A 26,694-nucleotide genomic window follows, 5' to 3' on the forward strand; every position below is an offset into this window, starting at 1 on the left:
CTAGGTTTATCATCTTCTCCACAGTGGCTCTACCTAATTGCATGCCTTTTGAGATGTTTTTCTCTGGATGGGCGTATCCTGATTTGTATTCGACCAGAAGTCTTCTATTACTACTTAAAGTGGTTCTAAAGACAACTTTTTTTTTTTTTTTTTTTACCTTTTTTATGCTTTCCCTGCAAATCTCCCACTACTTGTTCTGAACCCCCGTCCCTAAATACTTACCCACCTCCTGTCACTCATCCAGGGCTGTGCCCATCTGCAGCTGTGCTACTCTTTCTGCTCCTATAGGACACCCTGAGAGCAGTGAGAGCCATACGCTCATGCTGTTATCAGCCAAATCCCATGAGGAGGAAGCTGGGGGCATAGCCTACCTGCGCTGTCTGTGTCTGGATGCAGCCCGGCTTGGGAGGCTAATATCATTTTGTCATGTTCATATTGTATATCTTTATCTGTTTTGCGAAATGCAGTGTCCCTGGTTAGTCTCTGTGGGATTACTTGACCTTGTATGATCTGTATCATCGCTTGTGCCTCCCGTATTGTTTTTACCTTTTTTTGTTCTGCAGGCTCCTTGATAGGCTTGAATGGGAGGTGATTTTTGTGGTGCATTCTGAACAACCTTCAATAGTCATTGGATGTTTTATCTTTTCCCTCTTTGAGCCTTTATTTTGATGTAGCGGTATTGAGATATGAAGCTTAATTTATGTCTTACGGGAATAGATTGCAGTGCTAATCCAGGTCACTTTATCTGGTCTGCACAAGTATTGGGTGCAAATCCAGTTCATCACTGAAGGAACCGAAAGATTTTGGGGAATAACCACACACTGATAAACACAACTTCCTTCTTGTAGCACGTTTATACGGTACAAACAGCCGGGAAAGTGTTACCTGCAGCTGGCGGGTGAAGGCTTTCTATGTCCTGGGTACATGGTCTCCTCATCTCTGTCTGGTTCCAGTGCCTGGGTGGATTTGATTTAAATCACAATTTAAATCACTAGTAAAAAGGCTTGATTTAAATCCACTCAATTTAAATCATAACTTTTAAAGAACAACTGTCATCCATGTCCTGCAGCGGCTCCTCCTCTGACCCGCCGTTGACTCACCAACAGTCCCATTCACTTTAATGGGACGGGTGGTGATGCCGCAGTGACACATCAAGGTGAGGGACGTGGCAGCAGCAGGTGAGTGAATACCCGCTAACAGGCGCTGCCATGATGGATCTGAAATGACAGGTGCTCTTTAAATGTATGGACTCATTCTTGCTGGTAGTTAGAATCTTTAATACTTGCAAACAAAATGAAGGTTTCCTATTTAGAATAATAAGCTGTCAGGTTAGTAAAACAGCGATATCAGAACCGATTCAATCATACAGTGTGTAGTGTACAAAGATTTACAAAACAATGGGCTAAAGGAATATTCCTGAACTTTGTTTTATTTCATGGTTACTGTGAAATTGTGTGAATGCAGTGCATGTTCTCTCAGCTTGCAGAGCTTGGATTCATTGAATGAGTTTACCAAAAATGTAATTAGTGCAGAATATTCAGCCTCGTGCTACATAACTAAGCTCCATTTCATGCTGAATAAAATAAATTATTAATGTATCTTAAACAGAAAACTATCTGTAGATTTTTATTCCAAAAGCATTTTATTAAAATAAATTTGATAAAAAAAAAAAAAAAAAAATCGATATTAATTAAAAAAAATCAGATTTTTTTTTTTTCTTTTTTTGTTAAATCATTGATTTATATCCACCCTGTTAAGCTGGCGCCTTCAAGTTTCTCTTTAAAGGTATCCTTCTGTGGGGAAGGTCTCGAATTCCCTTGCAGATTTTACTTCTGTTGGGTGATTTTGTATTGTGCCTGTTTTGGCGGAGGTGTTTTGTTTCCCATCCCTTGGTAGACACTGCTTTGGGATGTACCAATGGTCAGAGATCAAGATCTGAGCTATGCCCTTCAATGAATGAAAGAGAAAATAGGATTTTTTTTTTTTTTTACTCAGTGTAAAATTCTTTTCTGTGTTTATGGAAGGGCACAGCACCTGCCTTTTGGTTGTTCTCGTTGTTCTTATACTGTATACTGCTTTGTGATTTAACTGAGCTGCCTAACTGGTCATTGTCAGGGGCTGCCCCTAGACTGCTTTTTGTTTTGTTTGCCTATTGTCAGACTCCTGAACCTTACTGGTTAAAGATGATTAAAAGGAATCCTTTCAAATCTGCAGTAGGAAACCTACCTGAATCACCCAAACGAGCAATTCATCAAAAACAATTTGGGATTTATCAATGAATTGTACCATTCTTTGTTTTATATGTTAGTTGGGTGCTTTAAGTGGGACAAATCTTTGCTTGAATATTTGGAAAGGTGAGTGAGAGATGTGACCGCCCAACATTCTTGGCAAGGGATCTGTCTGTGATCAGATTTTCTGTCTAGTAATTTCTGGCTAGGAACGGCCTCTAAACATCCCCTTTCCTTCCATAGCAGACAGCAGGATGATAGTTTGCCTGTTTCCTACATACCACCTCCTATGTTTGTGATATTTATGCACTGCTTGTAGCAAGATTTTAAAATTGTATATACTTATTAAAAAACTAAAAACTAAATAAAGTATAACTGATCCAAAAACCTTCTAGCCCCCCCCCCCACCCCCCCCCCACCCATAATGCCCAAAGTGTTCAGTATATCACATCTGAAAGCATCCAGCATTGTGGAAGGCTGCATTCAGGCTATAGCGTTTTGTGAACTTGCAAATAATTTCACGAAAAAATTCATGTTGTACTTGCTGTTCCATTCATTGTTATTGGCACCCCAAACTCTGCAAAACAGATGCGATTTTTTTTGTTGTTGTGTGCAAAAAACACAAGAAGCTCAAAGATACACAAGCTACTTTGCTGTGTTTTGTTGCACTTACAGCCGTCCATTGCAATGCATGGGATGCCATATGTGTGCTGTGACAACGTTCATATGCACATAAGCATAAATCGCTATAATCTGAAGGCACGCTTAAGGTGATGTGGAAAATGAGCTGAGGACAAAGTAAAGATACTTGAATTGCTAGTATGTGCAGATTTTATTCCTACATGTAGAACCTGGCAGATGGTAAGGGGCTTGTTTATTATATCATGGTTAAGATAGTTGCCTACACAGTGTTTTCATTCTTTATCCTAATCACCCACATGTAAATGCCATAGAGCATGTTTGCTTAGAGATCTTGAAATACCACCTGAAGGCTTTATTGTATACTGTATGTGTGTATAAATCTAATCGGGGAGAAAAAAAAAAAAAAAAATATATATATATATATATATATACACACACTTTTGAAGCTTTTTATACAAACTTGTATTACTCAAGATGATGATAAGTAAGTAAACATGTGCAAATGAGCCAAGAGCTCCTCCAGCTGGGTGGAAGTGAAAATACAAAAAACGTATATGTAATGTCCTATTTATCTTACTACAATTTTAAAGTGTTAAGTGTTTTTTTGTTTTGGGAGTAACTAAGAAAAAAAAAATAACAAGCAATCAATCCCTGGAATTATTAAAGACTGGCACAGACAGATTTTGCGAAGGTGTCTCATGTGTTCTAGACGTCTGGCAGCATGCACCATAATTCATGTACATGTAGAGCTTGTACTTGAATTTGACACACACTGTTCCACTTTTAGAATGCATACAAGACACTTTCTTGTGCTGGTTTCTCTCTCTGTATGCTAAAAGGGAGTTGATGTCCATTAGCTCCACTTTTGTAAGATACGAACGGTTGCCATTGTATTTTGTGTATGGTTAATTCATTGCGCCACAAGTAAAAGTGGCGCATTTTGGTCCTACCTGAATTTGGAGTATGAGGCGCTGTCAGAGCCAAAAGTGTCGTAAATACTTTAGGAGTTTGGCGCAATATATTGACAAAAGGGATTAATGCGAAAAGTGACGCAGCATCTTTATTGAATTTTCACCAATGACTAATATGACACACTCTGGGATGAATACATTTATGTGGTTTGGGGCACAGAAGTAACCTTTTTTTTTTTTTTTCACTTCTTTGTTCCTGGTCTACTATCCCGTTTATCTCTAAGCACTAGTCTCAAGCACACCATTATTGGCCTTTCCTTTAGCTAGTGTCTTATCTCATTGGTGCTACAAAGGACTGTGACATTTATCCATTTTTTTAGAAGGATGTGGAATAATAGTTTAAGGCACTTGTTGCTCTGTCCATTGACATTTTATTCATGTATTTTTTTGTTCTTGCAGGTTGCCATAAAAATCATTGACAAGACCAAGCTAGATGGGGAAAATTTGAAAAAAATATTCCGTGAGGTGCAGATTATGAAAATGCTTTGCCACCCCCACATTATTCGGTTGTATCAGGTAGGTGTTTTCCAGGGGCAATATTTCTTTTGAAAATAAGTTAGGGGGATATTACACATGTGTTGACGTAGATATATTTTAAGAAGCCATTTAAAGTACAAAGCCCAAATATTCAGAAACATTTTGATCTCTTACAAACCCATAAGTCTCTTCCCAGGCATCATGTAACTGCTTCTGTTTCTATTACCTACGACATGTTGTCACACTAATCTTTAATGGCACTTGCAAACAGACGTAATAAACTATTGTTTGTGTGCAGGATAGGCTGGCAGAACCGGAAAAAAAAAGAGAAAAAATAATGATCTGTAAAGACCTTGTGTATGTGCATTAATGTGAGTACGTATATAGGGGTCCAGTTCTACTTTATCCTCTTCAAGCTGTTAATGTTTTAATCTACTTTTCTACGGGCTTGTGTATACTGCATTAAACGATCTTTCATTGGTTAAATCTAATGCAAAACAAAAAAAAAAATGAGTACACAGGAAAAGCTAATCAATTATGATAGATGGGCTGTCTGGCAAGTCCAACTAAACTTTGTTTGAATTATTCAGGGGCATCAAAACCAAAAGCATTCAAAGTCTTATGGCCCGTTCACACGATCCAAATATCGTGCGACAGATCGGACAACTTTTTTTGCTTATTAGTCGCAAGTAGAAATTAAATAGATAACTAAAGTCACAAATTCTCGTATGACAGAAAAAAATATCAGAATTGATGTCATGTGTTGTAATGTATTTGTATTGTATTTTCGGACGACAACTGTACTGACTAAACGAAAATCGTATGATCTGGTTACACAGTTACTAAGGTTGAATAAAGACACCAGTCCATCTAGTTCAACCTGAGTGAGCACCCACAATTGTCCCCATCCCCGCACATTGCGTCCCATCAAGATGCCCATCCACTATATTATTGTTGTGTGTTTTTTTTTTTTTTTTATATATATTTAAGGTACCCATGTAGTGCCATCAATCTACGCAGAGCTCCATACACACCCACACCGGTCCCCACCCCCAAGGGGTCTGCAATCCAAGGTCCCCAACTCACACCCATATACCAAGGCCAATTTTTGGACAGAAGCCAGTAAACCTACCAGCATGTCTTTGGAGTGTGGGAGGAAACCGGAGTGCCCGGAGGAAACCCACGCAGGCACATGGAGAACATACAAACTCCAGGCAGGTAGTGTCGTGGTTGGGATTCGAACCACTGACCCCATTGCTGCGAGGTGAGAGTGCTAACCACTACACCACTGTGCTGCCCAGCAATGGTATCGTATGAGGAAAATTTTTGTGCTTGTCCGATCTAATAATATCGGAAGAACTGTCGTGAGCGGCTCTCGAAAGTAGTGTACACACCATCCGAAAATCGTGCGATTCATCCTCATCTATTAATCGTCTTGAGAAAGTTCTAGTTTTTCATAGAAGACCCTGTCCTCTGCCAGCATGCTTAAGGGCCCTTTCACTCTGCTCTGTAGCAAAATTGTGGTAAAAACGCATGTGCATTTTTTGCTGTGATTTTTCTATGTTTCATATGCATTTCCTGTGCGTTTCTGGTGCATGTTTGGATTGCACCTGTGAAAAATGGCCATGTGACTCAAAAACGCACTAAAAAAGCAAATTGTGATGCATTTTTACAACAGTTTTGCAGCAATTAACATTCGTTATAATGGGAGGCTGCGTTTTTGGTGCGGTTTTCAAAAACGCATCAAAGATGCAGCATGCAGGACTTTTCAAAATGCACTGTACCCACAGCGCAGTGGTGTGAAAATTACCAAAGGATTTAAAGAGAGAGAATTTACTTGCGTTTTTTTCTTGCAAGGTAAAAACGCAGGAAAAACGTATTAGTGCGAAAGGGGCCTTAGGACTGTCAGGCTTGGTCCACACCTGTGTGAGATTCCTGTGCGGGTTCCCGCATCGCACCTGAAATGCCAGTGGTTCACACTGACCTATGTGAACCGTTGCGGGTGTCGTAAACTGCATGACACCCCCAGATCAGTTCGCACATCGCACTGTGAATTGGAATCGGATCGCATGGGTGTTCACATTCCAGTGCGGACCAGGAGAGGGTCCTGCACCATTTTGGTGTGAATGCGATGTGATTTTAGCCATACAAACTATATGGCTGAATTCACATCGCATGTGATCTGCACAGCAATGTGGTACCAATCACATGCAATGTCTGCGATCGCACAAGTGTGAACCCAGTCTTACTCTTTGTGTAGAAGCAGTGATCTCTCTGTAGTTCTCCAACACACCTTTGCAGAGTTGTCCACTAAGGGGGGGGGAGCATGAGCTTTGCTGTTTGCAACAAGCAAGCGTGTTTTGGACCAAAATAAATTATGTTTGCGAATTGAACATTTATAGGAGATAATTTTAATGAGATTAAGACAGGCTCAGGTCACAAAGCTTTACCTCTAGCCTAGGGCATTTATTTTCAGTCATGTGACTGTAGTTTTCAAATTTCATTGGACTCTGAAAACTATCATCACTTTTTTAAAAATAAGAATGTTTATGGTTCCTTGTGGTTTGAGTCTCTGGAGTTAAAGTAACCCATCACTTTTAATGAATTGAGCCTTTACAGCAGTGGTGGTCAACTTGCTTTATATAGAGGGCCTCAAGTGTAGCCACCTAGGTTACCAATGGGCTGCATATAATGTTCAGGGCATATAATTGTTACAGAGAACAGTCAGAGAGTGGACATACTACAGTAGATAGTGTGGGCGCGCTACAGAAGATGGTCAAGATTGCAGACATGCTGTAGGAGATTGTCAGAGACTGGGCACATGTTACAAGACACTCCTAAGGATTATTACCATTAAAGTTTAGCACCTCCCACAGTACCCTTAGCCTAAGTGCAGTAAAAAAAAAACCCCTACAAAAATCAACAAAAAAGGACATAGTCAGCTGCATCAGCACAAGGGACACATCCTACTGATTGTGTAATGTCCTTTTGTGCTGATTTTTTTATTTTTTTTTATTTTTTTTATGGCTGCACTTAGGTTTTAAATGTTACATTGACACCACATTATATATTCCCCTCTAAAGGATCCTTTATAAAAGGCTTGTTTAAAAAAATACAAATAAAGAATGGACAGCATGGAGCAAAGCAAGAGTGTGATGGAAATAAACTAAACCATTTAGCTAGTAGAAACCAGTTTAATTTTATATTCCTATATTGCACATCACAGGACACAGAGCAGCTTTAAGAACCCTTACATCAGGGTTGCGTACAGGGTGATTGGACACGAAGAAGACAGGAATTCCTATGCCATGCTTAACCTTTCCAATGCAGGAAGTCTTCATTTTTTATTTTTTTGCCGGTGTCTAAGGTGATGATCACTGTGTGGAGATCTCTACATTTTATTTTCCAACAGGAATAAGGATACTGGTCTATCAAGATCCAATCCTATGGCTATTGGCTAAATAGGATGGTACTCGGACCCCGCAGTGGAAGAGTTTGACAACCTGCAATGTTGCCTGTTGGCACTGGACCCTGCGTTACAGAACCCTGTGCAATGATATGTTGTCTGGTGTATCCAGTAGGGTGCTGTACAGGTCCAGGCAGTGGACCCCAACTGGCACAACCTGCTGTGATGGGTGAAGACTGAATCCACCTCGGGGTCCTGCAACAAGACTGGTGATTGCCCAGGGTAACGGCTCCGCTGGTAGTCTGCCATAGTTTGGTGCCCTCCCTCTGGTGTCCCGTGGAGGCAGCCATCTTGCTCTCTCGTGGTAGGACAATGCCAGTGTTAACAGTGGCAGAGCACAGAGCGACTGCAGTGATTGGTGCAGTGGGACTCAGGGCAACAACCTATAGGTGCAGAAAGTTTTCTACAGCCCTTGGGCCACATAGTCGCTTGGTGGTGGTTTTGTGAAGTGGCAGTAAGGAGGAGTCCTTTCTAGCAACAAAGTGCTCTCTCAGCTGACTAGACCGTGCACAAAACGTTTTGGCAAAAGTGTCTGCGGAATCTGCATTAAGTTACTGGTGGTAAGACTTTGGGTGGAAGAGTCTTTTAGCTTTTAAGAATGAGGACAGCCTCCAGCCTTAGAGATTTACTGCTCTGTCCACTTATTCTAAGAGATATTTTCTTTTGACGTCGTCAGGCCTCGACTTCCAAATCTAGTCCTCAGTCCCAGTTTCTATATAAGATCCTGGACCCCAAGCCAAAAACAATCCTAACTTGTGCGGGTGGGGGGAACTTTTCCAGGCTTTTGTGGACTTGGCAGGGGGAGATAGCAGTTGAGGGGGTCTGTTACACAGTGCCTCACAGCCATGAGTTAGAGTTGCAGAACTTTTTACCTTCACGCTTCATGTTCTCAAATGTTTTCTTTAATCTGCAAACATCGATTACATCTTTTGCACGCCCTCTATCATCTTTTGATTAAGAAGTGATTGCTCCAGTCCCAGTGGATGACATGATCCGTGGTTCAATAACAGAATGGTGATGAAAAGAAAAAAAAACGAAAAATAAAATGGGCAGACTATGGACTACTCAGTCTTTTTTTTCCATCACTTTTGTATGTTTCTATGATGCTCATCCCATATTGGACTTCAAGTTTCTTGACAAACTTTTCGTCGTACAGATGTTCTGGATGGAATTGGTACATTAAGTGGTGACCTCTCTACAGCCAGGAGATGGGCTTCTACAATTGGAGTGGAGGAACATCCCTTTCAGTTGTGGCCCTGCATTTCAGCGTGTCCACAGCTCCAGAGTGTTTTCCAAGGTCCTGGCTCTGGTTCTGGGCCTTCTGAGGACAAGGGAAGTGTCTGTTCTGGGGCGTTTTTCTTCTGTAGGAGCACTTTCTTCTTCTGAGTGGCGCAGTATCTCTCAGGGTTCGCTCACTGGAGAGTTTCAGCTGTGTGCTCTCTCTCCACAAGTTTGTGTGCGTCCCAAGAGGTTTGTATATCTACAGGGTCTAATCCTGGATACTGTCCAAGGATGGAAAATGTATTGCCCTGCAATATCAGGTCAGGTGGCTTCTCTCAAGGACACTTAGCAACCCCTTGATTTGCCTTTGCATTTGGGTCTTGTAAAAAATGGTTACCTCCTTTGTGGTGGTTCCCAAGCTCTTTTTCATTCCAGGCCTTTGCAGCAGAATGTGCTACTGGCATGGGTTAGGACATACTGTAGTCCTTTGGGCTCTCTGATGTCCTTGCAGCCCAACATTCTTCAGTCTCTGAACATTTCTCCCCTTATCTTAGATGGCACTAATGATGGAAACCATATTATTGGGGGTGGGGGAGCACCTTTGGTTCAAGGAACTTGGTCTCAACAGAAAAAAGGATGACCTTTAATAGTCTGGAACTTCATGTGATCTGCCTTGCTCTCCTTAGTCAATGCCATTGCAGGTCATCTTGCGAGAGTTCTGTCCAACAACGCTAGAAACTACCAGAAATTGGCTGGTGGACTTTCCCAGCTGCTAACATTTGTTTCCTGGTGAGTGAGGAGTTCAAGGGGTATCGGTAATGCACTCCGGATGTGGATCTTCTGGCCCCCAGGTTCACTACCAACCTAGACAGATTTCTCTTCAGAACTAGGGTTCCCTACACATTGTGGTAAATAATCTGCCGACCAGCTCTCCTTGCTTTTTGCCTTAACTCTGCTTCTGCTTTTTCTATGTATATTTTGCAGGATTTGTGCAGTGAAAAATACCAGTGGTTTTGTTTATCCTGGCTTGGCCTAGGGGGCATGTGGAATTCTGACATCATAAACATGTCACATGCTATGAACTCTGATCTTTGCACCCTTCTTTACAGTTGTTGGCTTTAACGGTTGGGCTATGTAGGTAAAGTCTTACGAAACAGGAGTCTCGCATCCTGTAATCCCTCCTCTTTGAAAGTCTAGGAAGGCCATTTGAGGAAGATTATCGTTGGAACCGGAAAATCTTACATACCCTGGTGAAGAGCGCAAAATAGGTCATCCTCGCAATTATGCTGTGGGTCGTATTTCGGTTTTCTCAGGTGGGGGGTTGAGTTTCCATTGGCCTTGAGCGCAGTCAGGGGTCAATGTCGTCGGTCTTGGCAGTCCTTTTTAGATACGTGTATAGTGCCTTTGTACAGGGGGATCACGCAGATTGTCTCTCCGTTTAGGATGCCCTTGATTCCATGGGATCTCAGTTGGTCATTTAAGTTGTACAGCAAACCTCTATTTGTACATATCTGAAACTTTCCCTTGGTCTTTTTAATTTATAAGGTTGTCATTACTTTGGCTCGGTTTTTGAACTGTGGCCCTTTTGTGTAAAGAGCTGTTTTTTTTGGTGCTTCACCACGATGCGGTGGTGCTTCGACTTCATTCGTCCTTCTTGCCTCAAGTTGTTTCAGTTTTTCCTTTTATCCTAAGCCCCAGTCACTGGTACCAAGTCTCTCGACACTTTGGCTGTAGTCTGTGCTCCACAAATTTACAGCCATTAGGCACTCGGATTCTCTTGTTCTTCCTGAGGGTCTGAAGAAGGGCCATGCAGCCTCTAAGTCATATGTGTCAAACACAAGGGCTTCCAAGCCATTTCATGTGGCCCTCACACTTCTTCTGCAGCTGCGGCACCACTCTATTCTCTGCCCCCACCTTGTCTCAGCAGTCGACAGCAAAGAAGATGACAGAACTCTTCCGCCAGATCATGTGCCTCTCTGTGCAGCCACCACAGCACCCCCTCATTTCTGCTTCCCCTGGTCTCAGCATTCAGCAGACTCAGACAGCTGATTGCAGCCCTCCTCTGGGCCTCTTCCAGACCCTGCACTTTGTTTCCCAGCTCTGCCCTCAGCTTCTTCTTGGCAGCAGCACAAGGTAAAAGGGTGGGGGGCGCTCTGATTATCTGCTTATAATTATCATGAGAATAATACAGTTCTATGCAAGTTGAAAAAGAGGGTTGCACATCGCTGGTATCATCCACTAGGAGCTTTTATTGGAGATTGCTCAGACAGAACATGGCAGATCCAATACAGGAGTGCGAGTGAGCTCTATGCTGGTCGGCACCTTCCCTTCACAGCTTAGGTCCTAATTTTATTTACTAAAACCAGGAATAATTGAGGCAATTGCTTAATATGATAACGAGTAGATATATTTATATGGATACAGATACACCTGGCCCTTTTGGGGCAACCATAATGTTGATGCACCTGCTACGTAATTGAATTTGACACTCCTGCTCTAAAGTCTACGGTTCTGCTGGATACATCAGCTGATTTCTCAAGCTTATGTTTGAAGGGAACCTCCCTTCCCAGTGAAGACTCATTTTACTAGGAGTGCAGGTACCTCCTGGGCCTTTCATCACAAAGCTTTTGTTTCTCAAGTTTGCAGGGCCGCTACCTGGTCTTCAGTTCACACTTTTACCAAATTCTACCAGGTAGATTTTGGGGCTGCTGAGGATGCTGCTCTAGATTGTAGTGTTTTGCAGGCTGCTGCCTGATTTTTTTTTTTTTCTGGTTTTACTTGTTTTTTGGGGCTTGTTGACTTTTGCTGTGTTCCCCTCTCATTGTTTAAATGGTTTGGGACATCCCTGATGTAAGGATTCTTAAAGCTGTGCTGTGTCCTGTGATGTATTATAAAGAAAATTGGATTTTTCACTTGCCTGTAAAATCTGTTTCTTAAATTACATCACCAGACACTTTGCGATTTCTCAGATCCCTCCCCTCTGTTTTTTTTTGGCTTATGCCTTGGTTCAAAGCTTTAGCCTTTCATGCATAGGAGGGGTTATGCCTTAGAGAAGACTTCCTGTCTTTTTTTTCTTGCCTATGTTCAATCGCCAGTAGGTGGTGCATAACCCTGATTTAAGTATTTATAAAACTGCTCTGTGTCCCATGAGGTAATTTAAGAAATGGATTTTACAGGTAGGTCGGAAATCTATATTTTCTTATATCAGGGACACAGGATGATTAATTCGGGTATACAGTGGGGAAAATAACTATTTGATCCCCTGCAGATTTTGTAAGCTTGCCCACTTACAAAGAAATGAAAGGTCTATAATTTTTTTTCATAGGTGTATTTTAAATGATAGAATATTAACCAAAAATCCAGAAAAAAAAGCACATGATAGGAATGTTATAAATTGCGTTGCAGTTCAGTAAGTAAAATAAGTATTCCCAAGCAAAACATGACTTAGTACTTGGTGGAGAAACTCTTGTTGGCAAGCACAGAGGTGAGACATTTCTTGTAGTTGGTTTCCAGGTTTGCACACATCTCAGGAGACATTTTGGTCCACTCTTCTTCTTTACAGATCTTCTCTAAATCCTTAAGGTTTCTTGGCTGTCGCTTGGCAATTCGAAGTTTCAGCTCCCTCCATACATTTTCCATAGGATTAAGGTCTGGAGACTGGCTAGGCCACGCCATCACCTTAATGTGCTTCTTGAGCAATTCCTTTGTTGCCTTGGTGGTATGTTTTGGGTTACTGTCATGCTGAAAGACCCATCCATGACCCATCTACAGTGTTCTGGCTGAGGGAAGAAGGTTCTCATCCAAGATTTTACAATACATGGCCCCTCAATGCGGCAAAGTCAGCCTGTACCTTTAGCAAAGAAACAGTCCCAAAGCATAATGTTTCCACCTCCGTGCTTGACTGTAAGGATGGTGTTTTTAGGCTCATAGTCTGCATTTTTCTTCCTCCGAACACGGAGAGTCGAGTTCATGCCAAAGAGCACAATTTTGATTCAGAGAAAGATTGGGAGAAAGTGCTGTGGTCAGAAGAGACCAAAATTGAGCTCTTTGGAAATAACTCGACTCGCCATGTTTGGTAACATTGGTATCATGTGTTTTTCTGGATTTTTGATTGATATTTTGTGTCTCATTTAAAATATGCCTATGATAAAAAAATTATAGACCCTTAATTTCTTTCTAAGTGGGCAAATGTACAAGATCTGCAGGGGATCAAATAATAATTTTCCCTGCTGTATGGAGTTATGCTGCTGCCTTCAGGGGATGGGACATTGGCAAACAAAGCTGTAGGGACAGCCTGGTATAACCCCTCACACTTCTATTATGCTTTATTTATTGTTGGTGTCAAAGGAGAATGGACATCCTCTCTCCTCAGGGACAGGCAAACCCTTTCTTACCTACTTCTATGTGCCCATCTTTCTGACTGATCAACAGTTCCTGTGTTTTGCTTTTGGCATTCAACATTATCATTTTGTCTTTCTTTCTTGTGGTCTAGACCTTTCACCAAGGTCTTAACATCTGTACCTGCTTTGCTTCATTCTTGAGGCATTCCAATAGTGGGACACCTGGACAACCTCCCCCTGAGGGAACATTCAGCAACATACTCGCTCATTCTCCATCATAGGTTGGGCTGGATCCTGGACCTGCAGAAGTTTGTGCTGGAACAGGTTCATCGATTGGAGTATATCCAGGGACTTCCTTCTGCAAGAAAAACTCCAAACTCCCATGTTCAGATGCTACAGTTCAGGAGCCAAACCAACCTTCTGCTTTTGCATGCGGTTCCTGGGTTTATTAGTGGACTTTTGTTAAAGCATCACGTACTTCTAGTTTCACTTTAGACTGTTGCTGCTTAACATTTTGGTGACGTGGGACAAGAATGGTCAGTTGCATGACATTGCATGCGCCTGACCCCCAAACACATGGAAGGGGTCGTCTTGGTCTTCTCCCAATTAATATTCTAGAACTCGATCGACTCGGTTATCTCCATCACTGGTACTCTTGACTAGAAGATCGTCGGACCAAGATTCAGTTGAACGGTCCTGCAGTGGCTTACATAAACCATCATGTCAGAAGCAGAAGTATTGCAGCTTCAATAGAAGCTGATCAGATTCTTGCTTGGGCGGAACTTTATGTTCCAGCCCTATCCAGTGAATTCTGGGGTGACTCTGGGATCAGTTCAACCATATCTATGCCTTTCTTCCTCAAACTCCTTTTTCGCCCACTTCCCAGGATTGACACGGAGGGCATTCAGCCGATTCTTTTTACTCTGAAGTGGCCCAGGCTGACATGATACTCTGACCTCATCAGACTATTGGAAGACTCTCCATGGGCCCTCCCACATTGTCTGGATCATTTGTCTAAAGACCAGTTTAATACCCTACTTCTCAGTCACTGGCTTTAACAGGTTGAAGAATAGACGGGCCTTTCTGATTAGTTACCCCATAGGTCTTAAAAGCTGGGAAAGTCTAACATCACACTTGAAAAGCATATTTCTCATAGTGTGAGGTAAGAAATATCCATCCCATGAAGGAGAATAATCCATAGGACAGACCATGTCTTTAACTCATTCTGAATCTTGGTCCTAGTGATTCTTTTTCAAAAACCGCATGACTCACTCCTTCCTAGTGCAGGCCATTGTAGGCCATTGTACAGGGTGTCACTCACAATGTTCCCCTTGTAGGTTCCCAGTTGATTCTGCCATTTTGAACCTAGCAGGGATGTTCAGTCATTAGGTTTTATTCCTCAATGCATTTTATGCATAAGGTAAAAAAACTTCCAGTGTCTTTCTCCCCCTCCCAATCCTAAATCCCTTACCAAGTCCTTTATTGATCAAGAAAAGAATAACGCACTCCTGCGCTAGAGTCAGCTGACTATGTAGTGTCACAGGTGCCTGGTCAAGTCGTGGATAATCTCATAGATGCCTTGTTGCCCTCTAGGACTAGGGTTGTCCTGACAGTGATGTGATAATGGCAAAAGAAAAGGGGGCGCACTGGCTTAGTGCATTGTCCAACAGATTTATTAAAAGATATGAATAAAATCATAAAGATGTCTACTCCCAAACATAAGTTAAAAACCACGTTTGTCGGGCCACGTGTGGCTATCTCTCATCAGTTGATCGAATCACTGAACCTGGGAGTGGGGGGGTCCTGGATGAGATCCCTCAGGCTGACGCATTTCAAAGGACTGGCCTTCTTCAGAGCCTGATAGTGCTCATCTGCAGGTCTTCTCTGCTCTCTGGCCCTCTCTCACAGGTTTGGCCATTGGCTCCTGCCACATTCACAGCCTGGCTTGGGCAAGAAGAGAGGCCTAGAGTACTCGTAGGGGATCCCAGAAAAGGATGTTCAGGACTGCTCTGTACAATACCGTTGCACAGAGCAGGTAAGTATAATGGTTTTATTTTAGGAAAAAAATAACTTTACAACCACTTTAAACAGTAAAAAATCCTTTCTTGTACTACACAATGGGTCTTCACAGGGTGATTTATTTCTTTCACCTGAACCAGAACATTCTTCCCCCATCTTTATGTCCTACTCCATGATATCCCAATGAGATTTTTCCCCACTGTCTGGATCTGTTATGATTTGTTCAAGTCTGTCTTGCTGCTACAGCTTTTTAGGAAGATTTGCTCTCTTAGGTCATTCCTAAGGGGCCTCATAGGGGACAACTTGCTTCTCCTTCCACGATCTCTAGGGGGATTTAGAAGCTGCTCATTCTAGAATATAGATTTAAGGACAAGATTCCACCTTTCCGTGTCAAACCACACTCCACTAGATCAGTTTTGTTTTTAGGCTTTTCAGGGACAGGCTGCTGTTTCTCATATTTGGAAGGCTACCACCTGTTCTTCTGTTTTTCATTATGTTTAACATTTTTGTTAAAGTGATTCTAAAGGCAGATTTTTTTTTTTTTTTTATCTTAATGCATTAAGATAAAAAGCCTTCTGTGCGCAGCAGCCTCCTAATACTTACCTGAGCCCCATCTCATTAAACATTCATTAAAAATTCACAAGCGTCCAGGCCCCGACGGTTTTTCAGCTACATACTATAAAAACTTTGCAGCTATACTTTCCCCCCTCATGGTAGAAGCCTTTAACTCCCTCCTCCTAAACCATTCCTTCCGTACTGAATCCCTATTAGCATCTATCGCCATGATTCCTAAACCAAATACTGATGACACTTCCTGGTCTAACTATAGACCAATTTCAATACTTAATTTAGATAGTAAAATATTGGCCAAGATCCTCTCTAACCGTCTTAACCCAGTTATAGGCTCCCTTATTCACAAAGATCAGACTGTATTTATTCCCTGTAGACAAGCAGGTGATGACATCCGCCGTGCTACCCTTTTAGCTCACATAGCAACAACCTGCCACATACCTGCCTGCTTCCTCTCTATTGACATAAGAAAGGCATTTGATTCTCTTTCTTGGCCTTATGTTAATTCTATTCTATGGGGATTTGGAACACACTTTTTACGTAGGATCTCTTCTCTTTATCAAAACCCAAAAGCATATGTTTCAAATTCAGGATACTGCTCTGACCCCTTCATTGTTGAAAGAGGAAGCAGGCAGGGATGCCCTCTTTCCCCTCTCTTATTTGCCTTGGCAATTGAACCTCTCGCACAGCTAATACGCTCCAACACAAATATTAAAGGCCTTGAATTAGGAGGTCATCAGCATTTCCTCACCTCACCCCTAATTTCAACTCCAAACCTCATTGATACCCTAATCAAATTTGAATCAATATCCTGTCTCAAATTTAATCCTCATAAGTCCAAAGCTCTAAACATTTCTATTCCACCTGACCTGCAGACACAATTACAAGACTCCCTCCCATTTACTTGGTCGACAACACAAATTACATATCTTGGTATCACATTTACAGCAAATCCAACAAATCTATTTGCAGCAAACTACCCTTCCATGCTAAATCACCTCACGACTCTAATGAAAGCTTAGTCTTCTCTCTCATTGGCATGGATGGGTAGAATTGCTGTAATCAAAATGTCAATACTAACTAAGATTGTATATATTTTCAGAGTTCTCTCGATATCTCCCAGCATATTTCTTATGAATCCTACAGAGAAAAGTTGCCCAATTCATTTGGGGAAAACTTAAACCCCGCCTACCTCATTCTACCTTATACACTCCCCGCATCCGTAGTGAACTGAGTGTTCCTAATTTCTCTAAATATTACTATGCTACCAATTAGCTCAATTACCTAAATACCATGCCACTAAAGAAATTCCCATTTGGGTTGCAATTGAATCGGTTGAATGCGATCCTTTATCTACAGCAAACCTTCTTTGGCTTCCGGACAATTACAAACCGGACAATTACAAACCCTATTACTAAACATAGCCTTTCAATTTGGGACAGGCTAAGAGCTTGTTTCAGTCTCCAATCTAAACATAATCCCCTTCTTTCCTTCTTCAATAACCCTTCCTTCTATCAAGCCTGGACTTCTCCATCCTCTTTCACAGCTTGGTCAAATGCAGAACTAATACGTTCTCACCATTTTTATAAATCCACTACTATCACACCTTTTGCAACATTACAAGAAATACATGCATTACCTCAGAAAGAAACCTTCAGATACTTACAAATAAAACAATTTCTAATCCCAAACGCTCCTCTAGATTCATCTACCCCAAGTTTTACGGTTTTTAAACAAGCCTGCAAATCTGACCCTCATAGGCGTGGACTCATTTCAGATTTGTACACTCAACTACTTTCACACACAACCTCTCCCCACCATTCTATAGAACCACATGGGAAACTGATCTAAACCTCCAACTAGACACATTAAACTGGGCTCACATCTGGCAGGCTACCAAATCTTCTACACCAAATATAATAGCCCTAGAGACTAACTACAAGGTACTTACCAGATGGTAAAACTTCCTATTGTTTCCAAGAGCCCATAAACGACCCCTGCAAATCAATATAAGTGGCGCTAAATGACAGTGATGGCACTATCTAGTGTTCAAAAAGCCGTGCAAGCCTTTATGCTAAAGTGATCTAGTGCTGTAACAAAATAATATGATGTACCATGCGTGGAACAATCTATACCAAAAATCTAATCAATGTACAATGTGAAAGTGAGTATCGTGACAGTGCATATAAAAATATACCATACACAGAGCAATTTCAATCACAGATTGTATCAAAAGTGAAACTATGTAAATTAGTCCATAAAAAATCATAGAGAGAACACCGTGAAGGAAATGTGCAGTTTCTGAAAACAGTCCACCGATTCACTCAGTGCCTGGGGCGTGGCTGTACGGCATTTACCATTAGCAAATAGTGACGGACGGGACGCTGCTGTTTATCTCCGTGCACCGGCGGGAGCTTTTGAACGCAACTGAGGAGCTGCTCCTTGGGCTTGTGTGCCAGTAGGAGATCTACATCTGCAGAGCGTCAGCGAGCGGGGTGAGAACCTATCCAACGCTTTTCTTGGGTCCGCCGCGACCTTCATTCCACAGTGGTGCTGGGCGTTTCACAGAGGAGGATTGAGTTTGATTTGCAGTGTCATTTTGGCTTGATTAAAGAGGTTTTTTTTGTGAGTGTAATGATTGAAGATTTTAAGTTGAATAAATTTTATATGTTTTACGGTATCACACTATTTTGAGCATTTTTATTTTTCATGCAATGAGGTGACACTGGGGTAAATAAGGAATTCGGAGCTTTTATCTTCATCTGACCAACTACATGTTCATGCTTTATTGCCAAAACACGAGAGTGTGAGGCATATTGAGTCGGTGAGTGCTGAGTTCAAGGGGAGAGGAATCACTGGCACTGAGTGAATCGGTGGACTGTTTTCAGAAACTGCACATTTCCTTCACGGTGTTCTCTCTATGATTTTTTATGGACTAATTTACATAGTTTCACTTTTGATACAATCTGTGATTGAAATTGCTCTGTGTATGGTATATTTTTATATGCACTGTCACGATACTCACTTTCACATTGTACATTGATTAGATTACATCATATTATTTTGTTACTGCACTAGATCACTTTAGCATAAAGGCTTGCACGGCTTTTTGAACACTAGATAGTGCCATCACTGTCATTTAGCGCCACTTATATTGATTTGCAGGGGTCGTTTATGGGCTTTTGGAAACAATAGGAAGTTTTGCTCAGTTTTTATATATAAAGTGGCAGCTTTGGATTAACTCCATTAGGGTATTTTTTACATCTTTTGCAGGGGGCTAACACCCCTCTGCTTGGCATTGAGCGCAGTGGTGAGAACTCAGGGAGGGCGTATCGATTTGAGTTTTCATACTTGTCACTTACCAGATGGTACCTAGTACCTGCTAGGATATCAAAATTCCTCCCCCAATACCCCGCTAACTGCTTCCGAGGCTGTACCGATCTGGGTACACATTTACATATATGGTGGGATTGTGCCATAGCCAGAGTTTTTTTTTGGTCTGAAATATTCAACATTCTCACTACCATGTTTAAAACCACAATACTGCCTGACCCAACAGTAGCGGTCCTCAATAACAAGACACAAACCATAACTCACCGCCAATTTAAACTTCTACTCTTCATTACCACGGCTGCAAAACAAACTATTGCAAAAGCCTGGAAAATATCCACATTATGCTTGGTATAAGTCAAACACCGTGTAACACAAGCAATGATTCATGCCAAAATAGAGGCGATCTTATTAGATAAAATATCCATGTTTGAATCATTATGGCTTCCATGGATAGAGCACCACCTGGTCTTGATCACTCACTTATACTTTCCTGGGGACACTTACCAATCTCGCATATTACCACATGTGTATCAATCCAAACTCACTAACCTCCCGTTCTTTTCTGGAGTAATCTTCCCTTTCACTTCCTTTATATATACCTCCCTACTCACACATGTTCCCCTTCCTGCGTATATGAATCCAAGCTACTAAACCAGCTTCATATTTTTAACAATATTACTTCATTAAGGAGACACTTAGGATGGTCTGATTATTTACCCTTCTTATTGGGAATAACCAGGCTACATGGATGGATCTTGGTCCTGGATCGATACCTTCCCCTCCCCTACTATCCCGAAGAAAACCATTCCCTCGCTCTATAGGATATTGTGTCTCCTCCAACCTCAATTCTTTGATTTAATTCATATTTTGGATTTAATTTATCTCACAATATTATACATTTGCCTTAACTATAGAAATATTTTCAAAGTATATTTTAAAGTTACATATTCAAATGAAAATATATACTTTTTGTTAAACTATTGAGAATCCTTGTATTCTACATTTGTACATCTTGTTTACCCACAGACCCATTGTATGATACCTTGTATTGTATTTTTATCTTCTCAATAAAATATCTGAAAGAGAAAAAAATCCCAAGGAATTCTTTAGATATATTGACAGTAAAAAAGTGAAATTAGAGCACATTGCCCACATAAAAGATGAAGGGAGAATGGTTACAAATGACACAGAGAAGGCAAATGTACTATATGCTTTCGTCTCCTCAGTTTTTACACAGGAAAAGGAGGGGTATACTGACCACGGCTCTATTGTTAGTAGCACATCACAGGATGTACCCTCGTGGCTAACGGAGGCTGGAGTCAAGGAAAGACTAGAAGAGCTTAACCACTTAAGCCCCGGAAGGTTTTACCCCCTCTTATGACCAGGCCATAAAAAAAAATCTAATTTCTTCATAAATTTAGACCAGTGTGTATTCTGCTACATATTTTTGGTAAAAAAATCCCAATAATCCAATCCAAGTGTATATTGAATAGCTTGTGCAAAAGTTATAGCTTCTACAAATAATGGGATATTTTAATGGAATTTTTATTTATTTATTTACTAGTAATGGCAGCAATCAACGATTTTTAGCGGGGCTGCGGCAAAGCGGACACCTAACTGACATTTTTTTGGGTATCAGTGATACTAATACAGTGATCAGTGCTAAAAATATGCACTGTTACTGTACTAATGACACTGGCAGGGAAGGGGTTAACACCGGGGGTGATCAAAGGGTTAAATGTGTCCCTAGGGGGTGCTTACTGTGTGGGGATTGCTCTGATTGGGAGAACACAGAGATCAGTGTTCCTGCTTAGCAGGAACACAAGATCTCTGTATTCTCCCCTGTCGGGACGGCGGTCTAAATAGGCAGATCACCGTTCTGCATTTCTAAAGAATGAACGTGGGTGGCCGGCGGACATTAGGTCCGCCGGACCCGTTGATTTGCTTCCTCTCTGTCCAATCAGCGCATGTGTGCCCCCAGAGGCTACTGCACGAATCGACGTACAAGTACGCTGTTTCGCCCAGCCGGGCCGCCTTGCTGCAGTAAATGTGCGTAAGGCGGCCCGGAAGTAGTTAAAGGCGAAGTTCACCTTTGTTCACATTTTCTTTTTTCTAAATCCCAGCTCCCCTATGTACCAATATAGCACTAATGTACTTTTTTTAAAAAAAATATCAACGCTTTCCATTAATTCTACAGACACTTACTTCACTGTCCTCCTCAATGTTTCCAAACTTATCTATTAGTTCTGCCTCACTTCCTGGTCAGACTATAGGTTATATGACACAGGAAGGAGTTGACCTCATTAGCACTCACCATGCATCATTCATCCTCCTACCTACCCACCCATTTCCAGCTGCATGTTTTTTAAATGAAATGTGATCAGTGATCACCCTTCTCACTAAATACACAATATACAATCAAATTGCATAGTGTAAGGCCATCTTTATACAAGTACATAGGAGTGAGTGGACAGAAACATTCTACTGTCAAGCCCCATTCATATCTATGCATAGTGGAAACTCTCATTCCCACATGCATTTTTTAAATATTTTTTTATTTTTTTTTTTTCACCCATCACGCATAGGGCAGCCCATCTACCTGAATGGGCTGCCCTACACGCAACAATTGCCCCAAAGAAGCTTCCGAACTATTTTTATAGCGGGGCTTGGTGCGTTTTTTACTGTGATTTTCAGTGCAGCGCATTTATGAAATGCAAGGAAACGCACAGATGTGAATGGAGCCTTATTGTTCTTGTTTTAAGGCACCAGTTTCACTTTCAGGCCGATTTTACTCTTGGCATAGTGGGAGCGAACATTTTGTGGCTCGTTTTTTCTGTGACACGCACAGGACAGCCTATTGATATCAATGGGCTGCACTACATATGGCTCATGGGACATTTTGGCGTTTTGTGGGTTGCACGTTTTTTACTGTGTGTTTTGCAGCATTTGCCACTCGTTTTTTTGCATTACAAAATGTGTGTTTGCTTTTGTTTGGTCTGCCATTAACAATTAATGGCACTGAAATTGCAACTAGTAATTTTAGGTGTATAAAGGTAGCCATAATCTATACAATGTTTATTTATTTTTCTTCTTCTAAATTCCAGCTCCCTTATGTACCAATATACCATTAATGTACTACTTTTGCAAAAATATCAAAGCTTTCCGATAATTCTACAGGAACCTAATTCACTGTCTTCATGGATGTTTCTACAGATTGTATGGTGTATGGCCACCTTTATTTACCTAAAGTTACTAGTTGCGCTTTCAGTGCCAAAAAAAAAAGGTGAACTTAGCCTTTAGCTCATATAATTCACCAGGACCAGATGGCTTACACCCGAGAGTCCTCAAAGAACTCTTTGTCAGGTTATAGCTAGGCCATTGTTCCTAATCTTTGCGGACAGCATACTGACAGAAATGGTACCAGCTGATTAGAGAAAAGCCAATGTGGTACCAACATTAAAAAAAAAAGGCAGAGACATATTCCTGGAAACTACAGGCAAGTCAGCCTAACATCAATAGTAGGTAAATTATTGGAGGGGATACAAGAATATATCCAAGAATTTGCTGAAGAAAATGGTATTATTAGTAGTAATTAGCATGGGTTTACGAAGGGTCATTCTTGCCAGACCAATCTGTTAACATTCTATTAGGAAGTGAGCTGCCATCTAGAAAGGGGGAGGCCTGTGGATGTGGTATATCTGGATATTGCAAAAGCATTCAATACAGTTACCCATAAATGCTTAATCTACAAGCTGAGGTCTGCAGGGATGGACCATAAGGTCTGTTCTTGGATGGAAAACCGGTTACAGGGGCTTGTCCAGAGGTTAGTGATAATGTATACTCAGACTAGTCTGGAGTGGTAAGTGGGGTACCCCAAGGTTCGGTCTTAGGACCAATTCTGTTTAATTCATTCATAAATTATATAAAGGACATAGGCGTGGTGTATCTGGTTTTTGCAAAAGCATTTGACACAGTTCCCATAAACGTTTACTGTACAAAATAAGGTCTGTTGGCATGGACCATAGGCTGAGTACATGGATTGAAAACTGGCTACAAGGGCGAGTTCAGAGGGTGGTGATAAATGGGGAGTACTCAGAATGGTCAGAGGTGGGTATTGGGGTCCCCCAGGGTTCTGTGCTGGGACCAATCCTATTTATTTTGTTCATAAACGACCAGGAGGATGGGGTAAACAGTTCAATCTCTGTATTTGCGGACAATACTAAGCTGAGCAGGGCAATAACTTCTCCTCAGAGTGTGGAAACCTTGCAAAAAGAGCTGAACAAATTAATGGGGTGGGCAACTACATGGCCTGTGTGTTAGGCTAGTGCACGAGATATGTAAATCACCTTTTCACTCACAGCAAGGGGGAGTATTTGACAAAGTTTTTCTCAGTTTGTCAAGATTTATCTCACTGAACAATAAAAGGGGATTGCTCAGAGATGGATTAACTCTGTGTGGCAAGACTGGGCTCAAATTATAGGAAATCGTATACTCTACAGTATGATAAAAAAAAATTTGGGTTTACATCCACTTTAAGTGGTTAAAGAACACAATATACAGGGATATGGGAAATGATTATCAACATTGACACACATACACCTACACAGGTTGAACTGGATAGACTATTGTCTTTATTCAACCTTACCTACTATCTAAGTGCAGCAAACGCACTAAAAACTGTGGTAACTCACCATGCTCTGTTCCAAAAAAAAAGTTCTGAAGCTTTTTTTCTGTTTTAGCAACACAGGTTAGTTGATTTTCAGCCAATTAAATCTTAAGCAGCCTTAGAGTAAGGCTACATAGATGATTCCACGTTCTTGCTACTGAGAGATCTAACCACTTATTAGACTGGTGCAGCACAAGAAATATTTAGTAGCTCAAGCCTGCAGCTGAAAACATTGGCATTAGAAGTAGTATTGATTGCTAAATGAATGGAACGCATTGCTCTCTATGGAGTAATTTACACAAGCAGCAGCAATCAATCTTGCATGATTGTACAATGCTCCAATTATGTGCAGTACATCTCTACAAGAGGCTGCAGCTTGCTACATGTGAAACTTGCTTCATAGCAAGCCGTTTGTTCTATCTAGTAATCTATTGCTCTCCAACAGTTTTATTAGCATAAATTCTTTAGCTCCTACCTCTGGATCAGGGATACAAAAAGTGTGTAGGCAAAAATATCACAGCCAGGCAAAGTAGCATTTTGACAAGAAGAGACAAGTCTACATTTCTATTTTGACTGTGATTTAATAACTACAGACCCTAGATTGTGTAGTATTTGTTAGTTATTAGACATATAATTATATATATATAAATAATTATATAATATTTGATTTACTTTTCTTTATCGTACATCACGGGAAACCGAGCCACAGCAATAACTGTATGTGTTATGTGGCACACCCTAAACAGGAAGTTCAATTCCCCATATAACCCCTCCCCTTACCGGGAGTTTTTTCGCCAGTGTCTTAGGTGTTGGTCACGAGTAAAGATGTGCTGTGCTAAGCTCCGCTGAAATATTCCTTGCTGAGGCAAGTAATGCAACCGTATCCATTCAAAGTGTCTTTTCCAGGCCAAATTGAATGGTACCTGGGCCTTGTGTCCGAAGAAACAAGGTTTTACCTGTAACGCTTTTCTTTTTAGAGAGCTGGACCCTGGGATCCAGTATTTTGTTTTTTTGGCCATATTCCTGGTGGGGTGCTTTACAGGCCCAGGGCTGTGTATCCCCCGGAAAGATTAGTGGCTTTAATCACATCTTCACAGAGTGAAAGAAAACGCATTAGGTCCCCTTCTACCACCCAGGATCCTCAAACGGAGGAACTGTGGGAAGGGGAAGATGAATCGCCCTCAGGGGACCGTGAAGAGGCTGATGATTCCTCTTCTGAGAGATCAAGTGGGGAAGGACCTTCTTCAGCTTCACATGCTGAGAAGTTGCTGGTGCATTCTCTTACTGAAATGGTCCGCTCCACATTTAAGCTACCCTTAACGGAGTCGGTTGAAGAGCCTACTTCCTGTTTGGGTTCACTAAAACCTCCTCAAGCCTTGCGTGCCTTTCCTGTCCATTCATTACTAGAAGAGCTTATGTATTCTGAGTAGGATCACCCAGATAAGCACTTTTCCCTCCTAAAAAGTTTTCAACACTTTATCCTATGGAGGAAAAATTTACTAAGATATGGAGTATACCAGCAATTGATGCTGCTATATCCTCTGTGAATAAAAGTTTGACTTGTCCGGTTGACAATGCGCAAATGCTTAGGGATCTAACTGATAAAAAATTGTAATTCCTGTTAAACATTTTCTCCTTGGAAGGTTCAGTGGCTCAACCTGCAGTGGCGGCAATTAGGGGATGTCAGTCCTTGAGGAGACCATTTGAAACAGGTACTCAAGTTGTTCCCTGAACAGCAGGCCCAGGAGTTATCTGAGCTGCCAGTGGATTTGTGTTTTGCAATTGACGCAATCAGAGATTCTATTCTTCAAACCTCTCGCCTTACGCTTGGGTTGCTACATATGCGTAGAATCTTATGGTTGAAAAGTTGGTCAGCTGAATCGCCATGCAAAAAGCTCATGGCTAGTTTTCCTTTCCGCTGTGAAAAGCTGATTGGGGAGGATTTGGACAAATATATCCAAAAAATATCAAGTGGGAAAAGTACCCTTTTGCTTTTTAAGAAAAAGAGTAAACTTCCCTCATTCAAACGGTCTCTTTCTCCAGTGCCGGGGGCATCAGCCTCCAGGCAGTCGCGACGGCCTCCACCGTCGGGTTCAAGAGGTAAATCTCAGGGTCAACCCCAGAGACAAAAGAAGTCCTGGGAGAGGAAACCCACAAGACAGAAAGCTAAAGACTCTTTATGAAGGGGCGCCCTCGCTCGAGTGGGGGGAAGACTTCTGCCGTTCTCAAAGGTCTGGCAGGAAGAATTTCGGGACAGATGGGTGGTCTCCACAATAGCTCTAGGTTACAAGCTAGAGTTCCGAGAATTCCTGTCTCCTCGTTTCCTCAGGTAAAATGTGCCCAAAGATCCAGAGAAAAAGAAGTCTCTCTTTCTAGCGTTAAACCGACTTTTGTCGCAAAAAGTGATCATGGTGGTCCCCGTGGAAGAGCAGGGGTTGGGGGTTTTATTCAAACCTTTTCACGGTACCAAAACCAAATGGGGATGTCAGACCCATTCTAGATCTCAACCGGTTCCTGAAGATTCGCTCTTTTCGCATGGAATCAATCCGATCAGTGGTCTCAATCCTACAAGGGGAGAACTTCTGGCATCAATCGACATCAAGGATGCTTAACTGCATGTCCCTATTTTCCTCACTCAGCAGAAGTATCTGCGTTTCAAAGTAGAAAAACTTCATTTTCTGTTTGTAGCCTTGCCTTTCGGTCTAGCTACTATACCATGAGTATTTAACTTCTGGCCCTTCCTCTGGCCAGATTAAGGACT

General features: G+C 41.5%; 1 protein-coding gene across 2 annotated transcripts in view; it reads left to right on the plus strand.

The window, feature by feature from the left end:
* The window catches only part of SIK3 (SIK family kinase 3), a 309,635-nt gene that overhangs the window by 105,983 nt on the left and 176,958 nt on the right, over positions 1 to 26,694 (plus strand). For both annotated transcript variants that reach the window (XM_073602379.1, XM_073602380.1), the window contains exon 2: positions 4,241 to 4,357. In XM_073602379.1, coding sequence (XP_073458480.1) covers positions 4,241 to 4,357 — 117 coding nt within the window. The remainder of the gene's footprint in view (positions 1 to 4,240; positions 4,358 to 26,694) is intronic.

This window comes from Aquarana catesbeiana, linkage group LG10 (genome assembly GCF_042186555.1).
Source record: "Aquarana catesbeiana isolate 2022-GZ linkage group LG10, ASM4218655v1, whole genome shotgun sequence".
NCBI classification, from domain to species: Eukaryota; Metazoa; Chordata; class Amphibia; order Anura; family Ranidae; genus Aquarana; species Aquarana catesbeiana.